This window comes from Podarcis erhardii (assembly GCF_964252035.2).
Source record: "Podarcis erhardii genome assembly, chromosome: 4".
NCBI classification, from domain to species: domain Eukaryota; kingdom Metazoa; phylum Chordata; class Lepidosauria; order Squamata; family Lacertidae; genus Podarcis; species Podarcis erhardii.
Genome location: NC_138508.1, coordinates 95398587 through 95417617, shown reverse-complemented (window position 1 = coordinate 95417617; position 19031 = coordinate 95398587). Strand labels below are relative to the sequence as shown.

Sequence of the window (19031 nt, the reverse complement as noted above, 5' to 3'; positions counted from 1 at the left end):
AAAGACTTGATAGTCAGTTTTCTTCCCTAACCGTTAAAATGTCTAGAAGTAAAAGTGAGCTCATATTCCCCTTGTCTAATTGTGGTCCGGTGAGGTGGGTTTTCTAGAAAATTTTGAACTGGGTAGTTTGCATAAGACAATTTGCTTTGGAAAACTTTCAGTTGACATTAGGAGACTTTCTGATGTTTATTTTGCTTGTATTTCGTAAAGAAAACAAAAATAAAACAACCCTTAGAAACTGCCAGGCTCACTTAATATTTAACTTGTGGTCAACATTCATTCATTGTTACCAATGTGCTTACTTACAAAACAGAAATATTTCCACCCAAAAATAAAACACTGGAATGTAGGGTGCACATCATAGATCTTTTTCCAGGGCTGCTAAAACGGTCTCTGCCAAAATGTCACCCGAGTCCTAACTGGCGTGGGTTTAGATAATCACCATCTTCTATACTTCTGGGTATTGTCGGCCAGAAGGTGCTAAAGAAGGACCGAACATTTTTTATGTATGCAACAACAGCAACAAGGATACTTGTCGCTAAGAATTGGAAAACCCATTACCCACACTGGAAGAATGGCAGATGCAACTGATATGGAACTGGCTGAGATGACTGGCAGAATCCGAGACCTGGGAGAAGAAACGGTGGAAGGAGATTGGAAGAAATTTAAGATTTATCTACAAAAATATTGTAAATTGTATGAATGTTAAGAAGGATGCTAGAGTACAAACAACTTGGCACCATTAAGCTAGATGAAGTGAAATATGAAGATAAGCTAAATTTAAGAAAAGATAATTTTTAGGAAATTTTAGGTTATATTTAAATTTTTAAGATCGGAATAAAGGATATCTAAAATTAGAGACACAACATTGGAAAATTAGATAATAAGAATAGAAACAAGGGGATAAATTTGCTGGATAAAATTTTATAGTTAGGAACGCAGGAGCGGGAGATGTGAGGGAGTCCAAAGAAGTTAAGAAAATTATGTTAAGAGATGTGTTATATTGTATTGCTTATTGGTACTGTAATTAAAAATAAAAACTGTTAATAAATATTTTGGGGGAAAAAATAGATAATCACTGTTATGTAGTGAAGTTTCACCCTGGGCCAGCAGGGGGATACTGTATATAGTTTTCACTCAGGTCTGTAGATAGTTTCCCCTCAGGTCCGCGTCAGTTATTTTAGGCGGGAACTCTGGGCTGTTGTTGTTACAATGTTGACAGCCGGCTGCCTATAAAAGCAGGCCGGCTGAGCTGTTTGCAGTCAGTTCTATTCCAGCTTACGAAATAAAGAGCTATTTGGAGAAATTGCTGGTCGTCGGCTATGTCAACCCACAACTTAACAATCACCATCTTCTAAGAAGAGTTCCTGGAACTATTTACATAGATGATCTGATATTCTGTCTCACCTCATCAAGACAATGCGTTGTTCACTTCTGAAACTAGTTTACAAAACCAGTAGAGTAGGCAGGTTTTCAGATTAGAATGTTAACATTCCACATTGTTTGTGCAAAAGCATGTGAAAAAAGCCACAGTATTATTCATTTGTTGAGGCCAGTACTATCTTTGAGAAACATAAACAGCTGCCTTATATGCAGTCAAACCAGTGATCCACCTTGCTTGGTATTTTCAACAGCGACTTTCCAGAGTTTAAGACAGGAGTCTTTCTTATATAGAGGAATTGAACTTGGAACCTTCTGACTGCAAAGCACGTTGGCCACCACTAAGCCATGGTCTCTCCCTTGTCCCTCGTGTTTCCCCTGCCCTGCCCCCCATTTGCTCCAAAAAATAAGAGTTTTGAAAATTCGATTTTACAGTTGCACCGTCTGCAATCCAGAGATTCAAGTATCCGTTATCTGCAAAAAGGGAAATCTATATCAAATATCACCATTGGAGTCATCCTCTCAAGTTTTCCCAGTCTTTTTTTTAATATAATTTTTATTAAATTTTCTCTTTTACAATTTAGAATACTCATTTAAGCATCCTTAAAATATCAATGACTTCCCTTCTTCGCTTTCCATGGTTCATTTTGCATATCATAAATCCCTGCATATTTTACATAAACTAAACCATTCAGTATTCCATTATTACATCCATCAAAACCTATTTATACTGTTGAATTTATCTCAGTGCTGCCAACATTTTCAAGTGTACACAATTTCCCCCCATATATTCAGTAAACATTTTCCAGTCTTCTCTAAACGTATGTTCTTCTTGTTCTTTTTTTCTATATGTTAGGTTTGCAAGCTGTGCATATTCTTAATCAGTTTAAGCTGCCATTCTTCTTTAGTTGGGACCTCGCTCGTTTCCATTTTTTCGGCTAATGAAACATAGGACACAGTAGTGGCATACTTAAATAACCCTTTTTGACACTTGGGGATTTCTGTCTGAATTGTCCCCAACAAAAAGGACTCTGTTGTTGTTGCTTTGTTAAAGTACTTTCAAACATTTTCTTCAATTCATTATGAATTATTTCCCAATACTCCTTTACCTTTTTGCAGGTCCAGGTTTTCCCAGTCTTATCGCCGCTCCACTGATTGATGAACAGTAGGCCTACTGGATGCCCTTTCTGATGGTTCTTAAAACCTGTAATTGTGCCGGGAACACACAACTCCTTTCCAGGAGATGTGGAGTGGGTGGAAGCCAGCTGGTAAACTGGGATGGTCAGACTTTGCCCGCTGGGGAACGGCCATAGCTCAGTCGTGGAGCATCTGATTTGCATGCAGAAGGTCCCTTGTTCAATCCATGACGTCTTCAGATAGGGCCTCTGCCAGAAATCCTGGAGAACCTCTGCCAGTCAGTGTAGACAGTAGTGAGCTTGATGGACCAGTGGTCATGACAGGTTCATACATTCCACTGTTGCTGATAACTTGACTGCTTGGTTCATTTTAATTTGGGGAAGGCAGCATTGCTTGTCCCACTATTCCACTGTCCCTATATCTAAGTGTATATGATCAGGAGTGGATACTTAATGTTCTTTTTCTGCAACCACTTTTTTATTTATTTATACTTTTCCAGTTTATACATTTCACTAATTTTACAATCATTTTGACATTTCAAAACTTGACTTCCTTCCCCCTCTTTCTGCAGTTCCTTAAATTTTCTTTCTAATATCTTCTTGCATATCCAAATTAACTTAATTTTTTCATCTCCTTAAAAATATACTCTTATAAAACTGCAGGTTGTTACAATAATCCTGCCAATTTTTTTATCCGTTTATAATTTATCTGTAAATATTTAATAAACCATTTCCATTCTTTTAAAAAGATTTGTTATCTTGATTCCCTATTCTTCTGGTAAGTTTCGCCATTTCTGCATATTCCATACATTTTTGTATCCATTCTTCCTTTGCTGGGACTTCTGCTTCTTTCCAGTTTGGGGCAAGTAACATTCTTGCCGCTGTAGTCACATATATGAATAAGTTTCTATACAGTTTAGGTAGTTCTGTCCCTATAATTCCCAAAAGAAAAGCTTATGGATTTTTTTTTTTTTACAAAGGTTACTTTAAACATTCAACTGTTGCTGATAAGTTGGCTGCTTGATTCATTTTAATTTGGGGAAGGCAGGCTTGCTAGGGCACTATCCTGGGCACTGTCACACTATCTGAAGTGTGTATGATCCGGAGTGGATACGTATTGTTCTAATATTCCAGCTGCACATCTTCCTGGAGACCACAGACCTCATTGCAGAATGATGACATTATTGCATTCGAGGCAGGGATTCCTGTGGAATAAACAGTTTGGAAGCTACAGATATTGCAGTTGAATTACTACTGAGAGAAGACCGGAGGGCTGGTTTTACTTTGATTTTGGACCAGTTGCATTGGCCATCTGTCTGATTTCCAGACTCTGTTTTAGGTGCTAGATTAATCACTCTCTATAAAGTGATAAAACAGCCTGGGCAATGGCTTTTCTGATCATCCATCTATTCCATCAGGTGCCACTCGGAGTCTATGCCCAAGTAAGCCTCTGATTCAATCAAAGGTGTCTTTGTGGAAGTGCCACAATTTGGGATTACATTTCCCAAATACACCCACTAGGTAGCATTTCTTTCCAGTTTTAGAAGCCAAGTAAAACCCTATCTTTTCTACCAGGCTTTTGGAATACACTAGTGGAATAATTTGACCTTCTGTATGTCTTAGTTTTGTGACCCTATTAAGCAATAGGTGCAGTCCCATTGCTGCTGAAATAAAAGTTTCTCCTTTTATTGTGATTTTATTGTGGACTTTGGAGTTTCACTACATTGTTAAGTCTTGTATACATGATTCATTAATAGGTAGTGTGAGATACACGCCTTAGATGTGCTTTACATTCCTTAAATACTGTTAACTTCTGAATTTTCAGCTCAAGGGATATTTGCTCTGATACCATCTAGTGGCTAGAAGGAAATAATGTGTGCGGTGAATCTATGTTTGGCTTTGTAGGTCATTTTGCAAGCGCTTTTTTCCCGTTCAAACTACATTAATCTTTCCCCAACACTTTACCAGGTAAACAAAATATCCAGGTGTGTAACAGCTTTAGGCATGATTGTGGCTTATTATGATTTGTGTTCTCCTTGGCAATTCTTACTGCTAAACAGCATGTGGGGAGTTTAGTTATGCAAATTTAGTTGAGCGGTGGAATTTTGGAATAGCATAGTTATTCTTCAAGGCAGTAGTTTTTAAACGTTCTACCTTCAGGGAACCCTTTACATACCAACGTTCCTATTGAGCATTGTAAAAAAAAGTAGGGTTAGTATGTACTTTAGTAAGAGGCTTGTCTCCTGCACATGATTTGGATTACAACTCTGATTAGTTCCTGTGTGTGTGTGTGTGTGTGTGTGTGTGTGTAATTTTTATTTAATTTTCTGTTTTACAATTTTGAATACTCATTTAAACATCCTTAAAATATCAATGACTTCCCTTCTTCTCTTTCCATGGTTCGTTTTGCATACCATAAATCCCTGCATATTTTACATAAACTCAACCATTCAGTATTCCATTCTTACATCCATCAAAACCATCCATCCAACCGTTTTAAGGACTCCATTCCAGATTTGCATGGGGTGTCCTTCTTAGCTTTCACTTCTCTCAGAGATGTCCTGCAAGGTAGCAGGTACGGATTTTCCCTAAGAGTTTACTCGTGAAAACTTTCCCAACAGATGAATATAGGTACAAGGCACTGAAGGTTTAGGACCAGCGTTTTCCTTCTCCTAGATGAGTCCCATCTGCCTCCATTTCCCTCTACAACACTTGCAGTAACCACCATCTCGACCATTTGACCCACCATTGGTCTCGTCTGCTCGATCCACCAGAGTCTGTCTTTGCATGCAGGAAAGTCCCTAGCTCATTGAGCGTTTGAGACCCATCAGCTACCCTCACCTGGTTTAGCCAGCCAGTCAAAGCTATTTCCCAGGGCGTGGCAACTGTCACATGCTGACAGCTTCTAGGAGCCACAGGTGAGAGCTCATAAAAACAAAGGTGGGCAGACTACCCCAGAAGGAGCACAACATGTTCTCCACCAGAGGTACTACCCTTCCCAACACCCCATGCACCCCTCGGAGAGGTCACTTTGGTGCTGCTAATGCAGCAAAAACAACACAGGAGAGAGCGGTTACATATGAGTTATTGGTCTCTGCAGCCATAGGAGGCGCTGTGATTCTCTAGCGCAGCCTTTCTCAACCTGTGGGTCCCCAGATGTTGTTGAACTACAACTCCCATCACCCCTAGCTAGCAAGGCCAGAGCTCAGGGATGATGGGAGTTGTAGTCCAAGAACATCTGGGGACCCACAGGTTGAGAACCGCTGCTCTAGCGGTTTGGTTTCATCCCCTGAGGTGCACTCCATTGTCTCTTGAGACGGACAGATGCCAACAACAAGCTCTTGAGTAAAACCCAATATCATGACTTTCAAAGTGAAGAAAACCCAATTGAGATAGCTCAGTTGGTTAGAGCATGGTGCTGAAATGGCAAGGTTGCAGGTTCAGTCCCCATATGGGACAGCTGTATATTTTTGCATTACAGGGTGTTGGACTAGATCAGGGATTGTCAACCTGTTCCCTACTGCCCACCAGTGGGCGTTTCAGGATTCTAGGTGGGTGGTAGGGGGTTCTACGGCACAAGCTGAATCTTCCTTCCATCGAGCACTGGTGGGCGGTAAGGAAATTTTACCCTCAAGAAAGATGCATTAGTGGGCGGTAGGTATAAAAAGATTGACTACCCCTAGACTAGATGATTTTTAGGGTCCCTTCCAACTCTACAATTCTATGATATCACCAATGTTAATAAAACATTATTGGAGAATTTGATTTTTGATTTTTGGGTGTGGTTGTTTGTTTTTGGTTTCTGCTTAATTAAAGAAATGGTTACATTCTGGAATTCTTTGGATTTTTAAATGGCTAGGAGGAATCGTGCAACCAGGAAAATATAAAAGGGGGCAGTAGCAGGAGGCTAGGACAGCATCCTGAGAGCTGGTTAAACATTCAGAACTCATCTGTTCAGGTTTGGAGCATACCTGAAGCCATGTGAACAGCGCAATCGATACCTCTGTAGGAATAGTGGGAGCAAAGAAAAGGTCACACCAATTAATTTATATGAAATCTGGTACTCAAATCATGTTCTCCTGAGCTCAGGTTCTATGCTGGAATATTACTGCCTTCCTCTCCTTTTGGGTTATTCCTGTCTTGTCTTGCAGTGACTCTGAGTCTGTCTGGGTTATGAAGACGAATGTAGCAGTTGCATTCTGTGGCACTGTCTGGAGTAAAAAATTAAGTTGTCATGTTCCGTAGGAAGAGCTCTCTCCTCAATCTGGCTGTAATTTTGATGACAACACTAAAGTACACATAGTTCAGGGTTGGATTCTGCCGCTCTTTTCACTCCCCCCCACACACCTTTGTTCCTCTGGGTTCATCTCCAAGAGTTCTCAGCCTGAGCAGGAATGTCAGAAACTTGGCCAAAGTATTAGGTTTTGATTATAATTTATATATGCGTTCGTTGGAATAGAAGCGCCTATCCCTTGCCCTAGGCCCTACTTTGACATCTGCGACTTGACATCAGGTGCTATTCTGAAATATAACATAATCGCACAAGAGGCTGCTCTTTTTGGCTTCCCCACACCCCCTTCCCTTTAACCATTTCATTCCACAAAACTCTGGCAGCCCAGCGGCTGGAACATTTGCAGTCTTCGTGAAATCACACCTGATCTTTTCACCACTGCTTTTCCCTGATGCTGCAGACGATCAATTGAAACATGGTTGGGAAATTAATTAAATTCCAAGTAGCTGGGGACTCTGAAACGGGGTGGGGATCAAGCAGGTCGCAGGCCCCTTAGATATAACAACAACCCTGGCAGCTGCCTGGTCCCTTGTCTCGTTTCGGTGCATCTGTGTGCACGCCTCTTGCCAGATTTTGTATCCTGCGTTTTTTGTGGGGTGCCTGCATAAACATGGGAGCTGCCGCAGAATTAAGCACCTTATGGGTCTGATCTTTTGGTTATATTTGAAAGCAAATTTCTAACCCAAGTAGCCAGGGAGAAAGCCGAAGGACATGTGGGTGGTGCCATGGGGAATTCAAGAGGGGGCTGAGCAGGATTTTTTATCTTTGCAGCTCCATCCCAGCCCTCCAGTGCTGCTCCTTCTGAACCTGCATAACTTGTGATCTGTCAAGCCAAATCAAGCCCACCAGGGAACAAGCCCGCTTGAGTGGGTCTGTGAAATGGAGAGAGGGGGTTGCCAAACATTTGGAGTGGAGAATGAGAAACTGGCAGATCACATTTTCTGAAAAACTTAGAGTAGGCGAGTCAGAACACCAGCTACGTTGGATTATTTTTTATTTATTGAATTTATATACCGCCCTATACCCGGGGGTCTCAGGGCAGTTCGACTTGTGGAATCATGGTATCCATATTTCAGCCACCAGTCCTCCAGGCTTTGTTTTGGAGTTAGGCGTAGCAATGATTGTAGTCTTTTGTTTTGATGACATGGTGGCTCTGTACTTCTGGTGTAATGGCGATAGTGAGGCATGTGTGAAACAAATCTTAGAAGCCACTTGATGTCTTTATATAGAAATTCTTAAAATATTCAGTATATATTTACACACGAGATATGGCTGCTGGGCTGCATTTGACTGGGTGGATTACGTGTTATGCAAACCTGTTCTCTTCCCTGGGTTCTGCTTCAACAGGTTTCAATCCTAAGTCCTTCTCCTATTCTCCTAGTCTTTGCCAACCCCAACAGGATACTTTTGAATCTCAGATTTGGAAGTCAAAACTAATGAAGCGATATCAGCAAATGTGCTTAATATTCATAATTCTCTATGCGGAAGTTTGTAGCACACTGTTGGCTATTTACTTTAACATCCTTGTAACTAAGGTGTTATAATAGTTACAGATAGGTAGCCGTGTTGGTCTGCCATAGTCAAAACAAAACAAATTCCTTCCAGTAGCACCTTAAAGACCAACTAAGTCAGTTCTTGGTATGAGCTTTCGTGTGCATGCAAGAAGTGTGTGGTATCTGCAAGAAGTGTGTGGTATCTGAAGAAGTGTGCATGCACACGAAAGCTCATACCAAGAACTGACTTAGTTGGTCTTTAAGGTGCTACTGGAAGGAATTTGTTTTGTGTTATAATAGAGCAGTGATAAAAATGGAGACAAATAAGAAACTGCATTTGTTTTCTGTTCATTTCAAACAAACGACCCATTTTGTCATGGCTTCTGGTTGTGCCTCATGCCATTTAAATATTCTAATCTGATATTTGATTGAGGAATGTTACATATTTCAAAGTGAAAAATGTGTGTCACTGCAGACGTGAACACCAGTCTCCCATCTCTACTTGACAACAGATTCGTTGTTCCTTTTCCTTTTGCAAAATGTATGAAAACAAGTGGGGATAGTCACTTTTTAGCACAATCTGTTCTTATTATGCTCTGGTTCTTATATGTTCGTTTTAAGAAGGCAACAAAGTGAGGTTAGCGAGAAGAGCCTCCCCAGATCAGTAGCAGTTGTCAGTACCAGAAGCAACCTACAGCCATTTTCCTGCGTCATGTTCTAGGTAGATAAGACCTGCAGCATCTCAAATTCTTTTTTGTGGGGGTCAGAGGTAGCACTGCATGAACATGTAGTTAGCATGAGACAAAAAAAGATGGTTAGAAGTTGTTTTTGTCTGGGACGGTGTTCTGTTCTTGAAGCACAGTTTAGAAGGGGCAAGATCAGAAACTAACAGCTGATACAGCCACCTAAAATCTTTTCTCATACCGTGTTTTTAAAGAAGCAAATATATGGACTGGGGGTGAGACTTTTTATGCTCTGTTTGGGGCCAAGCAAATATAACTCTTCACAGAAAAGAGTGAAGCCTATATTTATAGACTAGATTTCCCCCTCTTTCATTTCAAAGGGAGTGGTTACACAATAAAGAGCTATCCTTCTTTAAAATTACACATTGAAATGCCGAATTATAGGACATCTTAATTGTTGTGCCAATACTGTGTGTACATGAAAGATTCAATTATCCTTAAACTCTGAGGAAAGATTCTCTTAATTATGATTAACTGTAGTAAATAAAAGATTGCAATGAATATGTAACATTGATAATGTATCATTGTATATGTTAAACAGGAGATAACAGTGGTGAGAAGTTAAAATACAGGTTGAGAATATTTGCAGTGTTGTATGATATTTATTGAGCTGAATGACACAGATACAGGCTCCAGACCAAAGCATATTTAGTGGAGTAAAACCCACCAGTAGCAGGACAGAGATTTGAAGGGGCATTCACCTGACCTCCCAGCAGCGGAGTCACTGCATACCAGGAGGAAGAACTGACAAGGGAGGTCAGCGCAGTGCAAACCAACCAACAGGAACATCGGTTTGGCTACTGGTGTGTTTGCACCACTGAGCCGAGTCTGGTGGATTTTAAGCTGTCATAAGCCCTGCGGTGGGGGCAGGAAGAGAAAAGCGGAGGTAGTCTCATTCAGCTCAGGCATATGACCTGGCAAACCTGCATAAGCTAAGCTGGCAAGAAGTGTGGTATAACTCAAACACTGTTTTACAGGCTTGCTTTTCCTTTGCTAAGCTTAGGCCTGCTCCTAAATGGACTTTGGAACTAGCGAAACTTTATACTGGCTTAACTTACTGCCGGGGTGCTTTATGCCAGCTTCTTGTGTATAGGATTGCTCCCCAGGCCCACTTAGGAGTAGGCCAATGTCTACTCCAATGGATTGAGGAAGTCAAAAGATTTCAGATGCTGGCATTTCTGTTGTGTCAGCCATTGGGTAGCTCTGTGGTCTAAACCACTGAGCCTCTTGGGCTTACCAGTCAGAAAGTCAGCGGTTCGAATCCCCGCGACAGAGTGAGCTCCCATTGCTCTGTCCCAGCTCCTGCCAACCTAGCAGTTTGAAAGCACACCAGTGCAAGTAGATAAATAGTTACCGCTGTGGTGGGGAGGTAAATGGCGTTTCCGTGCACTCTGGCTTCCATCACAGTGCCCCGTTGCGCCAGAAGCAGTTTAGTCATGCTGGCCACATGACCCGAAAAGCTGTTTGTGGACAAACACCAGCTCCTTTGCCCTGAAAGCAAGATGAGCGCTGCAACCCCATAGTCGCCTTTGACTGGACTTAACTGTCCAGGGATCCTTTACCCTTTACATTTTTTTTCACTACATGAGTGCCTTAATGACATATTTCTAGTAGTTTGGCTCTTGCAGTATATACTCTATTTTTTTTAAAAAAAATTTACATGTATGGCCCTGAAAATCAGGGCCGAAATGGGGGGGAAATGAGCAGTAGCAGGCCATTGCAATTGCATCCTGCTTGTAGCCCCAGTTTCCCACCTCTGGCTATTGTGAGAGCAGGATTCTGGGCTAGAATAGTCCTTCCTCAAAGCCTCCCACTGTAGAATCTTCACATATAACAACTAAATAATGGTAAGTTACGGTATGTTGCTAAACAGTAGTTTACAGCACTAATTTACTTTTCCTGTTGAAAGTGAATCTGGAGCATTCAGCTCTTGGGCCATAAAATTCATGCGCATGTGAAATCATAGTACTTGTTTTTGTTGTTGCCAGACTTCACCTGTTGTTAACTGGCTTGCTTTCCGCTGACTCATCAGGTTTTGGATTCAGGACGTCTGAAAGAATATGATGAGCCGTACATTTTGCTCCAAGAAAAGGAGAGCCTGTTTTACAAGATGGTTCAACAAGTGGGCAAGGCCGAAGCTGAATCCATAATGGAAACAGCAAAACAGGTAAGGCTGTTCTCCGCCTCTCCCTACCCCTGCTAAAATGTTGTAATTAAGTTTGTCTCAACAATTTACTTTTCACAAGTTAGCACATTCAGTATTTCAGAAAACCCCATCCTCTCCACTATAGTTAAAGGTCTCGTGGCTTTTCAGTTATAAACTCTTGTTTTTCAGGGCTTTATTACTGGGATTTAGAATAATATATACCCAGAGCTGAAAATGACATGCTGCCATTGCAGACAACAACTATGCTTGGGATTGTTTGTTTTTATATCTGCGGGGAAGATAATACATACTCTAGTCCTAGACACGCTGTGCTTTTCCCTGACCACCGTGTTGCAAATTGAAGCCGGGGTTGCAATGAAGATTCACTGTGCTCCTAGAGCCCATGCCTTTTTTTTGTCCAGCAAATCTGCAGTTTATGCATGTGCTATGCAAGCTACAAGAAAACTCCATATCCAATGTGACTATATAGTATTCTTTAAAGCACTAGTTTTTCCTCTGATTCTTTGGGCAAAACCAACAGCAATTCCACACGGAATCCATTTTCCAATCTCTAATGATATTTTGTTCTTGCTGCCTTGCACATAAGCCCAATAAAATCCTTCCTGGCCTGCTTCTGTACTCATTCATATAAAATATTTGGCCTGGAAAAGGCAGAAGGTGGGGGAGGGGAGCTAATAAACTCTTCCAAATATGACAAATGTTTCCCAACCTTGGCAACAGTAAATCACTTTTATTCACCACAGATAACCAGGTAAATGGCTATTTACAGTAGTCAGGGCTGACCCCACGACGAGAGGGAATGAGGCAATTGTTTTCATGCAGCAGGAGCAGGAGAAAAGCAAATTGGTGCCCTACCCCAACTCTCCATTTGCCACATTATTGGGTGTACTGGATGGGTTGCAGGCCAGCTGCCCACCCACCCACCCATCTCCTCGTCCTGCATGAGCTTTGAGAAAGGGCCAAGGGAGTCCTTTCTCAGAGTGAGGTTGGTTGGAGAGGGGCTGTGCCACTTCTGTGTTTGTCATTTAAGCTGAGAAAGGCTGTTTAAATATAGAGGAGGAAGCCTAGGTTTATCTAAGCAGGCCTAAGCTTCTTTAACTGCCGCTGCAAGCTACCTTAGCGGCACAGACACCGACCAGGCCACCTCACCAAGAATGCTGCATTATGAAAAAGGACCTCCATGGGTCTTTTTCAGAGCAAGGCTCAAACTGGGAGGAGGAAGGGGTGGTGGCAGAGAAGCTGTCTGTCCTGCTACCACTCAAACAACAAAGCCTGAGGTGGAACGGGGCAACAGCAGCAAAGCATCAGGCACTGCTACTGATGCTGCAAAGAAGAGAAGTAAGGTAGCAGTGGCAGGAAGAAGATAAGGAGCCCCACGTCTGGCAGTCCTCACCCTTGCACTGGTCCCTGATCCTGAATTCTTAGGCAGCAAAAGAATTTAATATGTCAACTTACTGACATTTTAAGGGCCTAAGCCCTTAGCCGCAGTTAGCAGGCCTCAGGATTGTGTTCTCCACAAACACACACACACACATCAACTGATCTGTGCAGTTAATCCTATTTTAAAATGGCTTCAAACTCTTGGTTTCAACTGGTCATCCTTGATCCCCGTTCTTTAACTATGGCCCTCTTTTAAATAAGAGGAAAGAAGAAGGAGGCTTTGATGAACGGAGAGTAGATAGTGTCATTAAGCAAACAAACAGCTCTTCTGGAGAAGCTCTGAAATTGCTGCAACCAGAGGTTTATTGAAAAAGTATAGAAAGGGATCTGGATTGGATTTTTGGTTCAGTGCTTGGAAAGCTGAACCAGGCAATCCCTGTGGTTCCTCCCAAAGCTTTGATTCTGTGTAGGTATGTTGAGCAAAGATTAAAATTTCAGCTACTGCAAGTAACACCTTTTAAAAGTGGTTTTAATGTAGTCATTGTGATCTTTATTTCATAGTATCCTCATTTTTTTGAAGTGCCAGGGATCTCTCGCTCATATATCTTGCAGTATTAAGACTCTAGCTCAACTAAATGCTTTTTCTTCTCCTTTCCACCCTGAGATGCTTTCAGCGAGGGCTGAAAGGCTGCTGCTGCTGCTTTCATTCTGTCCTAGGGTAATGTGGCAGAGTCTCACTATTAACATTCTTAAAGGAAGCTCACTTTTCCACCTTAGATTAAAATACTATCTTAAAATGCATCTTCTGCTGTTGCCACGCCATTGCAGCCAGCAGCCAATGATGCAAGAGGGGGAGGAGTTATGGACAGTGTGGTTACAAAGTGGGGAGGGGGCAAAGAGTCAAGGAGTGGTGGGAGCACCACGTTCGGTCCCAGGTTTTTGGAACTTACTCAGCAAAAGGTGTTGGAGAGTAACAAGTTAGTTGTTTCCTTCCCCTAAAAAACAACTTCTAGGGAGCATATGATCTCGTAGTCGATCTTTCCACTACAGGAAAGAGGCATCCTGATTGCTAGGATAAAAGGAAGGGCAAAGGACAGAAATTCCCAGGGGCCTAGAATATGAGACTGAAGTAGGAAAAGTGCACTAAAGGGTAGGGGGAAATAGCAGCCCTTTAAGACGCTACAGATTCCTGTAGCCTGGTGCACAAAAAAATGTTGCAGTAGTCACAGCTCTGACGTCACATGCCTAAAACGGTGGGAGCCGCTATGCAGGCTTTTCTCACAGAAATCACTTAGGTTACCTGTAGATTTCACCTTGGAATACTCTTTCTTTGAGGGCTAGTGACTTGCTTTAAAATGAAATGAAATGAAATGAAATGAAATGAAATGAAATGAAATGAAATGAAATGAAAGCTCAGAGTCTGGGCTCTGGGCCTGGTAACCCATACAACAGTACTCTCTGTGGTCCTGATACACCAGTACTCTTGGTAGACCCTGGCTACTACTTGTATCATTTGAGCCTGAAATTATAAAAGCTCCTTGGTAGGCACTGGATTTCTCCCCACAGAACCCCAAGAGGTTGTATTTTTTAACTGGAGTTGCCAACTCTTTTTGTGGAAACATCACATTGGGGTAACCTGTGATAAGGAAAGTGTCTTCTGTTGAATTTCTGCACAGTTCTTAAGAACAGGAGCCCTGTCTGATAATAAATTGGCAACCAGGGGTGTTCAAAAGCCGTTTCCGTTGTAGGTGTGTTGGATCTTAGAACATGAAGTTCCCAAAACATGCAAGAGGAGTTCATTGCACACACACACATATATATATATATGGAGAGAGAGAGAGAGAGAGAGAGAGAGAGAGAGAGAGAGAGAGAGAGAGAATCATCCTTCACCAACATGTTGTCATTTTTTGGGCTATAACTCTCACCAGCTCTACTTTGGAGGGTCCAGGCTGGCAAAGATTGGCTTACATGTAAGAGCGTTCACTGGATGGTGGCCTTTCTATGTAAATTAAAAGAACGATTTATTAACAGCTTTACTGGAACATACCCAAACAACTCAAATTACTAAAGATTAGGGTTTCATGCTCTCATTTCATGGCAGCATGAATATTAGGCCTAACTCATGACACGTCAGCCGCAGGGAAGATAGTATATTTTGTGTGTGTTTTAAAGGCTCAAACAAAACTTTTCACATTCTTCTTTGGGGGGAAAATACATTTTGAAGTCCTTTTTCACCCAAACACATTTTCCGATAAGAGCACACAAGTCTTGACATTATTTCATTTTGTTACACGCATCTGTCAGGGAGCAGAGATATGATACAGCTACTAAAAACTGATGATTGTGGAACAGTGAAACTTGACAGCATTTCATTTCCTTTATGTTCTGATTATACATTTATCAGGAAACCTGTATCTCTGGCAGTTCAGCTAGAAATTGGTAGAATTCAAGAACTCAAAGGCTCGGCAAAGAACTGTCCTATTATTTGGTATCATCTTACATTTTAGAGAAGTTGCTTGGTGGAGCCTTTGTTACGGCTCTCCCTTTCCCTTTCATTATTGTGGCACCCTATCCCCAGATCACATTTCTATAAGGCTCTATGACTCCTCCACGGCGCAAATTAAACGCTGGGATCTTTCATACGTACATCCCGAAGTTTCAATGGTTGTCAATCATAGTTTGTAAAATGCAGGGATTACAACCTTGATATTAACATCCAAATCCATTGTGCTTATTTTTATGTGTGAAAATGAAAAGCCCTTGTGCAGACACTAGATTTTGAAGCTGCTTTGTCACCCTGTTTTTAATTTATCTCCATTTCTGAGCCGGTAAAAGGATTTTATTTATCTGTTTAATGTCAAATGATAAAGTTATCAGTTGATCTGAATTATTAGCACTTTGAGTGGGAATAGCAGGCATGTATGTTGATACACCGCAGCTTGGCTGCAAGTTGTTGGAAGAGCAGAAGACAGTTTTGCTAATTTTAAAGGAAAATATATGTATTACAACTGTGTCCTTCTCCCATTGATATGCATCCTTTCGTTGCAGTATTTAGAACAAGCTGCTTTATGAAACTAACATAGAACTTTCCCCTCCTCCCTAGGTTTATTTTAAGAAGAATTACCCTGAAGTTATTCCAAACGGCCAAGCAGCCACCAACTCATCAGCCGATGATTCACAAGGATTAATTATTTTTGAGACTGCACTATGATCCCAAGCAATTATGGGTGCTGGATTTTGTTTTTTAGCAGAATGTAATGCTAATACGATGTAAACCAAATATTGCTCTTAATTGAAAAGACTGTTTTTGCACTGAATAGCTACTTGTTATATTTTGGGGGAGGGGGAGTTTTGCATTACTCCGGTTCCTTGCATTTGAATGTAATGCACTTCAATATTTTTTTTAAAAGACAGTACATTTTGAATCTCTCTTTGTAACTGCTTGATCCTGTGGAATTAGCAGCAGAAGATTGCCCCAGAATATGTATAGCCATATTCTATACTGGGCAACCGAGGCCCGGGAAATCCTGATTTTTCTCAACTCCTATAAAAGTGCCTTGACGCCAGGAGTACTGCACAGAAAGATTTCACTCCTGATTGTATCTCCTGGATTCGTAGGTTGCTACATAAAGATGCTCTTGATACAGTGGTGCTGTGCTGGAAAGAATGGTGCTGTTGTGGCAATGCTTAAGTTTTCTCCTGCATGAGCATTACTTTCAGTCAGGGTTAGAGCTCTGACCAAAGGCCGCCTGTGGCATCACTGCACTGGCAGAAGTCCCTTTAAACATGAACCTGTCGTTTCAGAGTGTAGTCAAATGCTGCAAAGGTCTTGCGCCATTTGTAGCACATTGAAACAGAACGCAGTGGGCCAGCTGTTCATGCCCTGACAGGCCCTCCTAAGAATCTGGTTGGCTGCACTTGGCTCGATGGGTCACAAATCATACAGACCTTCTACACAGAAATGAAGCACACAAACACATACACTGTTTGCTTGTTTACTACTGTAGATACGTTTGAACCACCGGTGCAGGACACCTCCCGCTTTGAAATTTCTCAGGTTGGAAATAAAGAATGTATATTTTTTTTAGCTTTGCATATTGAAGGAAGGCAAATGAAGATGTTCTAGTTGGCCTAACAAATGCGTATTTGCAAATCCTTAGCTGCATCCATTTTATACCAGACCAAAGTTATTTCTCTGGAGGGGAGTTCTCCGCTTCCTTGTCTTTTAAACTTGTTTTAAGCGGGCAATGATATCCCAAACAGAAATGCAACACAAACAGTTGGCAGTTTTCATTTTCAAGAAGCTTAGGCATACAAGAAACTCCCCCAGTACCTAGTTTGCCTTTATATGCCTACAATAGATACTTTCAGAGCAATAAATCAGGAGATGGTGAGACATATCACTAAGGCTGGGTTAAGGAAAACGGCTACTTAACAAACTTTACAGTGCTTCTCATGTGGCTTCCCAGTTGCACATGTCGTCGTCTTGACCAGTTCACACTTACTGGTCAGGAGTGGGCTTTCTGTGCCTTCCTCCCAAACTATCCTTGGAATGGAGGAATATTGTGGGAAGAACCATCCAAGAGTTGGAGTCTGGGCTGAAATGGTGGTGGTTATGTTAGTATGGTCCTTCTGCAAGAATCCTACCTATTGCAGGGGTGGTGTGTCCTGTTTCACCTCATGAGGAGAAATGGAAAGTTCTGCTTTGCCACTCCTGCCGCCACCTGCCCTGCCACCTCCACTGCTGATGCAGAAGTGGCGCTGCCATCAGTGCCAATTTGGGGCAAGATCGTGCTGATTTGGGGGTGAAATCTCCCCCCAAATGGACACAGTCTTGCCCAAAATCCGTGCAGCTGTGGCGTGCTCCCTGGGGGCTTCTGACACCAAAGTAGTGGCATTACCCTGTCTAATTATCGGGGCGGCTCTGCACCTATGTGGCTGTGTTGTGGCTACATTCCTAGGTTGGCACGGGGGAAAGACACAGGAAAGAATATCCCATGCCAAGAGTAGTCAGCCACTGTAATAGCCTGTCAAGTAGTAGGGATGGTTTGCACCACACATCTGCTAGCACCTAATTAGAAATATAGGGAAGCACCAGGGACATTGAATTCTTACCAGTTGACAGTAGGTTACAGGCTGCTGTCTTACAAAGCAGTTACATGTACACTTTTCTGGTGCTGTATTCAACCACCGACTGAAGGCACAGTCCCTAGGTAAGGCTAAGTACCACTGGGGTTGTGATATTTGTGCTAATTGGCAGTGGGTCTTGGTGTGTGGGGGTTTTGCAAATATTTGTCATCAGCCGCACATCTTGGGAAATACAGTTATTGGCCAAATATTCCTAGCTCAAGTTTTGTGTAAAGAATAACAACCATGGCGATGCTATTCAAGCATCTGTTGAATGATGGAAGTCTATACAAAAGAATGTTGTAATATTTTGTGTGGCTGTCAGCGCACACGTGTTAGAATAACTTCCCTTTCCTCTTTAGTAAGCATTTAATTGCAATGTTTTGCCAACGTTGATACATAGAAAACTCTCTCTGGTCAAGTTATCAATGCATTGTTTGCATTTATTGTGCCTTACTGGATTTCAAGCCAAACTTATTTGAAAATACAATAATTTTAAATCCATATTGTGTTCTTGTTTCTCTTAAAGGTCTTTTACACTTAATTGCAATTGTTATCTGTGTCTCCACTGTACCACTGTTCTTCCATATTGGGGGGGGGGGGACTGAACACAGAAAATTTGTTCATATCAAGGAGATTGGCTAGGCTAGAAACAGATATCTGATATTTTATGTGGAGCTATTTTTTATGATGAAGCATCCCCTACCTGTATCATGAAGTGGTAAGATATGCCCCATTTTCTCTAAGAGTTTTGCCATCATAAACACATGGACACACACCTAAGTGTGAAAACGAAGGGTGTTTTTATAAATTGTACCTGGCACAGAAACTTTCCCAACTTCCTCTTCTTTGAGCCAGCGAGAAATATCTTCAGGGATTAGGTGTACTGGGAGAGGCATTTATCATAGGTAGAAAACCCTCCTTAAATAGGAGTGTTGACCATTCCTTTGCCTTTTGGTTTGATTGCTACTCATTTAAGCTCTTTCCTCTGGGTTGACATCCTGTGGAACAGTGAAGGAGGCAAGTTTTGATCTGGAACCCCCAGAATTAACCATACTATGCACCTCAACACTATTATAGCACTTAAAGGGTCATGGACATCCTGTTGAAATCTAACGTGCTTGCAAGTACTTCAGAGGATTAACATTTTTCCATTTTTGTTATATCTGTCCCTGACGAGCCCTTTGAGGATCAACTAGGAGAGAAATTAGATTCAGTTTGAATTTAAAGGTGAACCTACCTAATTTGCACTATCTGAAATGATATGCAAATTGCAACACGGCCATCCTTTGAAAATTGCATTTATCTGAATTT

General features: G+C 41.6%; 1 protein-coding gene across 1 annotated transcript in view; it reads left to right on the top strand.

Moving 5' to 3' along the window:
- The window catches only part of ABCC4 (ATP binding cassette subfamily C member 4 (PEL blood group)), a 158576-nt gene extending 140355 nt beyond the window's left edge, over positions 1-18221 (top strand). The window contains exons 30-31 of the mRNA XM_081857981.1: positions 11076-11210; positions 15694-18221. Of these exons, the coding sequence (XP_081714107.1) occupies positions 11076-11210; positions 15694-15801 (243 nt within the window). The 3' untranslated portion in view covers positions 15802-18221. The remainder of the gene's footprint in view (positions 1-11075; positions 11211-15693) is intronic.
- The last annotated feature ends 810 nt before the right edge of the window (positions 18222-19031 follow it).